The sequence below is a fragment of the Pempheris klunzingeri genome, chromosome 15 (genome assembly GCF_042242105.1).
Source record: "Pempheris klunzingeri isolate RE-2024b chromosome 15, fPemKlu1.hap1, whole genome shotgun sequence".
NCBI classification, from domain to species: domain Eukaryota; kingdom Metazoa; phylum Chordata; class Actinopteri; order Acropomatiformes; family Pempheridae; genus Pempheris; species Pempheris klunzingeri.
In genome coordinates, this window is record NC_092026.1 from 24,767,363 (window position 1) to 24,774,726 (window position 7,364).

The window sequence follows — 7,364 nt, forward strand, 5'->3', positions numbered from 1 at the left end:
AATACAGAGGCACAAAGACCACTGGGAGTGGGAGGATCACGAGAGACATGTGAATCTAAGCCAAGTCAAGCACAAGAACTTCAGTTTTGTCTGAGTTGAGCAGCAGAAAGTTGCTGCTCATCCAGGACTTTATGTCCTTAAGGCAGACTTGAAGTTTAGTTAACTGATTTGATTAATCTGACTTTATTGATAAGTATAATTGGGTATCATCTGCATAATAGTGGAATTTAATGGAGTGTTTCCTGATAATATTACCCAGAGGAAGCATATACAGGGTAAATAATATCGGTCCAAGCACTGAACCTTGTGGAACTCCATGTCTAACCTTAGTGTGGACAGAGGACTCATTGTTAATATGAACAAACTGAAATCAATCTAATAAATAGGACTTAAACCAGCTTAATGTGGTTCCTTTTATGCCAATGAAGTGTTCCAGTCTCTGTAACAGGATGTGATGGTCAATGGTGTCAAATGCAGCACTCAAGTCTAACAAGACCAGGACAGAGAGAAGTCCTCTGTCTGATGCCATAAGGAGATAAACAGTCCAAATGCACATTAAGCCTAACAACTGTTTCTATGATTCCTAAGTTTGAGGTTGAATCAGAGCCTGTTGAGGGCAGGAGGTGATGAATTTAGTCTAATAGTTAGAATTTTATCATTAAAGAGGCTCATGAAGTCGTTGCTACTGAGCTCAAAGGATCACAAGGATCAGTGGAGTTCTGGCTCTTTGTCAGCCTGGCTAACGTGCTGAACAGAAATCTAGGGCTGTTTTTATTTTCTTCTATCAGTGAGGAGTAATACGCGGCTCTGGCATCATAGAGGGCCTTTCTATAGGTTTTCGGACTGTCTTGCCAGATTGAGCAGGACTCTTCTAATTTGGTGGCACACCATGTCCTTTCAGGTTTTCACAGTGTACTTCAGTTTGCAAGTCTGGGAATTATACCAGGGAGCTTGTCTGTTTTCTTTATTATCTTCTTTTTTAGAGGGGCGATGGAGTCGAGTGTCATTCGCAGTGAGCCTGCAGCACTACAGGAGGGGCTAAGATAAGCATAGGGGTCTTCTGTTGTATGGAGACATGGCATTAGCTTAGATGCTGATGGAATCCTGTCCCGTTTGACTTTGCCAGTGGTCTCTATAGGATGTTGGGTGGGTGACTATTGGGTCAATATCAGTGGTGGGTGATGAATTAAGGTGTTGTTCTTCAGTAAAAGTAGAAATATCTTACTGTATCAGTGTGCTGTATTGTATTGTGATAAGCCCTCTAAGCCTTGTGACTTTGTGATCAGCCTCCACATACAGATCTATTTGTGCTGTGATGGTTCTGAAGTCCAGGAGGAAGACAGATGTGCTCCTGAGTGACGTGTTCTCATGCTGCTGCTGCTTCCACAGGGCTCCATGTACCCGGTGCTCATCCAGAAACACACATGAACAAGGACGAGAGCACACAGACGTGTTCCTACACACCGTTTATTCACACATTCACCCACTGACCTGGCCTGTCTACTCATTAGCTGACACACAAGAATGAGGTGGATCCCTGCTTCACATATTAACAGGACTCCAGTTTAAACAGGAACGTGTGCAGTTTGTATAAACGGTACAAAACGTGTTCCGAGAAGATCTGCGTTTGCTGTATAGAGCTTTACAGTCATTTTATGGGCTCCACATGACCCAATTATAGGATACATTCATTCTTTTGTTGAAGAGCAAAAGGGTTCAAGTTCAGACAGAAGTTTAAGAAAATGTATTTTCAAGCTATTCTAGGTTTCACAGCAATGAAAAAGAATGATTAAACGTGGGTATAGTCACGTTTACGTACATGATATTGGTCCAAACATAGTCAAAGGGTTCCTGTCATGAATGATAAAACCTGTTAAAAAAAGGTAAACATTTCAAGTGTTAAAGGAAGGCCACAGTTGACACCATCAGCCTTGGACACACAGAGGAAGCTAGCTGAGAGGATAAAGGTGTGGGGCTAGAGGAAAGTCAGGTTCATCTAAATAAAACATTCAGAGGAACTTCCAGCTACTTTTTCCTTTTTTTTCCAGCATGACACTGGCTTGTTTCAGCAGGCCAAAGGTCCCAGCTGGTCAGGCTTCAGTTTCTCACTGTCCTCAGCTAGCAGAGGACCGTCAGCGTCCTCCTGAGATCCACCCCTGGTCTGATTCAAATCCTCAGCCGGCCATCCAGCTCTACAGCAGCCTGACGACCAGCTATCGAGGATCAGGTATGCAGACTGGGAGACACTCATGTAACTATAGAACAAGAAGACGAGAGGCGTCCCTGCAGAAACACTGACACGGTGACGTCCCGGACAGACCTTAAAGGTCAAGTGAAGATCCAGAAGATCCACATGATCCTGTCCGTTAACACTGAGGGGATAGGAGCAGGATTAAAGCACATGAATTAAAACTGTGTTAATTCTATCCCAATAGTTTGACACTGTGGGACATACTCTTCTTTGCTTACTTGTTAGAGTAAGGTTAGGAGATCTATTTGAAAGTAAAAGAACATCCAGCAGCACACTGAAAGCGTTTTATCTGACCAAAGGGAGAGCGTTTAGAGGGAGGAGTAACCAGGAGCTAACAGGCTGACATCACATACACACCAGTCAAGCACACGGACCAGGCTGACGTGAGAGCTGCCAACAATCTGCAGAGAGAGCTCAAGTGTTAAAAAGACCTAGAAATGGCTGCCAGAGAGCACGTTAGGTTGATCTGAGACAAAGAGTCTGTGTGTGTGTGTGTGTGTGTGATCTGAGAGGACAAACATCATCCCTCTGAGAGCTGGTCAGGCTCCACGTCCTCTGAGATCAAGCAGTCTTCAGCAGTGATGGCGACGTCACCCGTTGGGTGGGAGGCAATCTGGTGCAGGAGCTTCTCTGACCGGAGCAGCTGATTGGTCCAGTCCTGACACGCCTCTTCAATGCCAAGCCCCTCCCCTCCATATTCCGGCGGCAGGACGGGCGGAGAGAAGTAGTCACTTAAGGTGTCGTGGAAGTGAGCGCCGTGCATGTGGATCTGCAGCGGGGACAGAGAGTGTGTTTGAGGGCGTGTCAGCGGCGGCTGTGCTGCTGAGTGATGAAGGTGCTGCTCACCCTCTGTCGGATCTTCTCCGGCAGGAAGGGACGGATCATGGCGAAGACCGGCCGGAAAAACACGGGCTCATTGACCACATGGATGCCTCTGACTTTCAGTGGGAAAGAGTCCTGGACACACACACACACACAGTGAGAAAACTGACTAACTAAGACAGTCTGTCTCTCTCTCTGTCTCTCTGCCCGTCTCTCTCTCTCTGTCTGCCCGTCTGTCTGCCCGTCTGTCTGTCTGTCTGTCTGTCTGTCTGTCTGTCTGCCCGTCTGTCTGTCTGTCTATCTCTCCCTCTCTGCCTGTCTGTCTGTCCGTCTCCCTCTCTCTCTGCCCGTCTCTCCCTCTCTCTCTGCCCGTCTCTCTCTGCCTGCCTCTCTCTCTCTGTCCATCTCTTTCTCTGTCTCTCTCTCTCTGTCTGTCTGCCCGTCTCTCTGTCTGCCTGCCTGTCTGAGGAGCGGCGGCAGGAAGTGTCGTCTCTGCAGTCACATGATGAGATGCTGAGCTACGTACCGCCAGGACGGAAGAGATCTTCCTGGCCAGGGAGGGGGTAATCTGCAGGGCGTGGCCTAAACTCCAGCCCTGCAGGTCAAATATGACCTTCAGACCCCGCCTCTGGGTCTCTGTCTCCACGGAGATGATCTCTGATGTCATCAGGCTGACCCTGAACACCTGGAAGGCGGACCAGTCTTTGGGACTCCACTGTCCTACAGACAGACAGACAGACAGAGAGAGAGAGAGAGACAGACAGACAGACAGAGAGACACAGTTACACAGACAGACAGTCTCTGACAGTCAGACAGGTGTTGAGTGTGCAGGAATGCTGTGTGGAGCGACAGCAGGTCTGTCTCTCAGCCCTGCCGTCAACTAGAAAACTAGGACTCGGCCTCGGGGCAGCAGAACAAGCAGGAAGCATCAGCATGTTGTCACTGTGAAAGCTGAACATGTTCGCTAGCAGTTTCCTGGTCCCATCGCGGACGCATCACAGTCTGACTCAGCTCCAGACATCAGCCTTGCAGCCAATTGGCCCCAAAGGTCGACTGCAGCACTGCAAGTACGAATGCTCTGCACCCCCCATTTCTCACCAACGTGCATTCTGCAGCTACCTAAAATAACCAACACAGCTACCCAAAGCAACACAAGGTCCTTTCCTCATCATTTGGAGGGAAACTAGAGGAAATAACCTGTTTTCCCTCATTGGAGATCCTGTAGCTGGGAACTCAACATGGAAATAAGGTAATAAAGTTAATCTGTGTGGTTTCTACGGAATCAAACCAAATTAGTGATGCTATTTATGGTCTAGTAGTTTTCAGCAACTGCCATTGAGGTGAAATTCCTCTCAGTCATGATATCTCAAAGCATTCACAGGAAGTGATGTAACCCACAGCCTCACTGTTAAACTGTTGGCTCTCAAAGCAGAACCATTTTCACTGTTCGTGCGAGCATGTGACAGACCTGAAGAAATGTGAGCCGGCCCTTCACAGAGCAGTTGCTGCTAAACAGGTGTTGGCTAATCCAGCTGGCCTGATGTCGCAGGATCACGGCGTTAGTGGACCGTCTCTGTTTCCTGCTCCACACATCGGTTGTTTGCAGCCAAACGTTACTGCTCTGGAGTAGGAAACTCTTAGCTAATGAAATAATTCAGATCTTTTCAGTGGCCATCCACACACACACACACTCATACTGACCAATCCTGTAGATGAGCACCCTGCTGCCCGTGTGGTCCCGCTGTGGGAGGACGGCGTGGTACGATGAGTTGAGGAGGCCGAGCACCGAGGATGGAGACAGACAGCAGCTGATCTCAGGACTCTCCTTCCGCCACCGCTGGTAGTTCAGGAGGAGCTGCACAGGACACGTGCAACGTTCAGGGACACCAGGGACACCAGGGACTCTACCCATCACTGCAGCTAACACTGTACATAGTCAGTCAGTCAGTCAGTCAGTCGCCAATTCATTACAAATGTCAGCTCAAGACACTCTTCAGCCAATAACAACATTAAGGAAGGAGTGTGCTATAACACACTCATGATCGAATCCAATGCTTTTATAACATTTAATCACGGTCTGTGTAAAGAAGTGTCGTGTCCTCTGATTGGTCGGTATCAGTCTGTATAAAGAAGTGTCGTGTCCTCTGATTGGCCGGTATCAGTCTGTATAAAGAAGTGTCGTGTCCTCTGATTGGCCGGTATCACGGTCTGTATAAAGAAGTGTCGTGTCCTCTGATTGGTCGGTATCAGTCTGTATAAAGAAGTGTCGTGTCCTCTGATTGGCCGGTATCAGTCTGTATAAAGAAGTGTCGTGTCCTCTGATTGGTCGGTATCAGTCTGTATAAAGAAGTGTCGTGTCCTCTGATTGGCCGGTATCAGTCTGTATAAAGAAGTGTCGTGTCCTCTGATTGGTCGGTATCAGTCTGTATAAAGAAGTGTCGTGTCCTCTGATTGGCCGGTATCAGTCTGTATAAAGAAGTGTCGTGTCCTCTGATTGGCCGGTATCACGGTCTGTATAAAGAAGTGTCGTGTCCTCTGATTGGTCGGTATCAGTCTGTATAAAGAAGTGTCGTGTCCTCTGATTGGCCGGTATCAGTCTGTATAAAGAAGTGTCGTGTCCTCTGATTGGCCGGTATCACGGTCTGTATAAAGAAGTGTCGTGTCCTCTGATTGGCCGGTATCACGGTCTGTGTAAAGAAGTGTTGGTGTGTCTTCTTCAACACAGCAGGATGTTCATTTAGTAAATTATGGTCCCATTTAGAGGAAAATAAGGGTTTCAGGGTTTTGTGGAATGAAAGTCACTTCTGCTTCTGAAATGAAAATGGCATCGGCCAGAATTCCAGACTTCAAAATGTCAGACCACAAACCAGCGGGGGACGTCTCGATGGCCACGTCCACTTCTGTCTATGCCTGTAATCTACTCTGCTGTGCCCTGATTGTCAACACTCCTGCTGCAGAAAGTCAAACAGGAAAGAAAAATACAAGTCTGGGCTGTGATCAAAGTAAAATCAAAGTATTAGTGGAGTATGTGAAAGGTACAAGTCACTTTGTGTTTGTGTCACAGCACAGACCGCTGAGCTTCCACCCAGCTGGCTGAGCTCCAGCTGCTTTAAAGGAAAATAAGCAAGTCAGCCTTCAGGATGAGCTCTGATGTGACAATACGCAGCAAATCCTCAGCGGGCCCAGCACCGAGCCCCCAGTAGCACCACCCTCCAGACACTATAGGCCCTATAGTGGACACTACAGAAACACAGTACACCGCCAGCCCTGGGTTTTTTTGTTGTTTGTTTTTTCCCCACACAGACCAAAGGCCAGTCCACCAGGGACCGTCCAAGCAGGACTGAAGTCCAGGACAGACTGAGAGTGCAGAGAGCTGCTACTGAGGACACTAGTAACTTAGTTAGTGTTACTAGTTAGTTCCAACTGGACCCTGCAGACTGGGGTCAGTCAGTCTCCTCTAACATGAGCTGTGAAACAAGCTCATCCTAATCATTCACTTCACTGAGATGGTGTCACCATCAGACCACTGAGTCATCACCACTGACACAGCGTCCCATTGGAGCAGCCCCTCCATCACAGGCTGAGTGTGAACCCCCCCACCCTGACCAGAGCAGCTCGGTCCCGGTGTGGCCCAGCCGACTGCCTCCCTGGACTTCCCCCAAGTCCCAGTGAAGTTGGGTTTCTTCCTGCTCTTACCTTCAGAGAGAGCTCCACGTCGAAGTCTCTGGCCCGCAGAAACCGGAGCAGGAAGCCGTCGGAGAAGCTCCTGACGGCGGACAGCTCGGCGGCCTGCAGGGCTCCCCGCCTCAGGCTGCTCACATACGGCCCGAGCTGCTCCGAGTCGTCCGGCAGCTCAGTGAGCCAGGGCCCGCTCATGGTGCTCTGGGCTCCGGCTCCCTGACAGGGCAACGGGGGGGCAGCTGCGTCCTGGGACGGCGGGACGGCGGACAGGCCCGGGGGGGGGTCACTGTGATGTCAGCACCGCTGTCTGCTCATGCCGCGGTGTTCTCCACACACACGGTCATCCACACACTGACCGAGGCTCGCCTTCATCGTTCCTGGAGGGGGAACTCTTGTTCTGCAGGCCCACGCCCCCCCCCTGCTGGTCAGCGGCAGATACTGCGAACAGAAAACCCACCGGGGGCGTTCAGTCTGCAGAGAGTTTCTCCTGCTGAGCTTTCTGCTCAGATTCTGCTGCTTTGGTCTTTAAACTACCGGGACCAGTTCTGCTGCTGCTTTAAATGGGTCTCTACCGGGACCAGACGGGCCGAGGCTCTTCTTCTTCTGCTGC

At 49.4% G+C, this 7,364-nt stretch overlaps 1 protein-coding gene across 1 annotated transcript; it reads right to left on the reverse strand.

The window, feature by feature from the left end:
• Nucleotides 1-1,451: 1,451 nt before the first annotated feature.
• On the reverse strand, nucleotides 1,452-7,077 carry ttpa (tocopherol (alpha) transfer protein). Its single transcript, XM_070845127.1, has 5 exons — nucleotides 6,770-7,077; nucleotides 4,775-4,928; nucleotides 3,600-3,793; nucleotides 3,098-3,208; nucleotides 1,452-3,020 (listed from the first exon to the last, which is right to left on the reverse strand). The coding sequence occupies exons 1-5, from the start codon at nucleotides 6,947-6,949 to the stop codon at nucleotides 2,772-2,774; spliced, it is 888 nt and encodes a 295-aa protein (XP_070701228.1). The 5' UTR covers nucleotides 6,950-7,077; the 3' UTR covers nucleotides 1,452-2,771.
• Between the last annotated feature and the right edge of the window lie 287 nt (nucleotides 7,078-7,364).

Coding starts and splice junctions, on each gene's coding strand:
- ttpa (XM_070845127.1), bottom strand. CDS start 6,949: ATGAGCGGGCCCTGGCTCACTGAGCTGCCGGACGACTCGGAGCAGCTC. Junction 3,794..4,774: donor GGTGCTCATCTACAGGATTG/GTCAGTATGAGT, acceptor GTCTGTCTGTAG/GACAGTGGAGTCCCAAAGAC. Junction 3,021..3,097: donor CGGAGAAGATCCGACAGAGG/GTGAGCAGCACC, acceptor TCCCCGCTGCAG/ATCCACATGCACGGCGCTCA.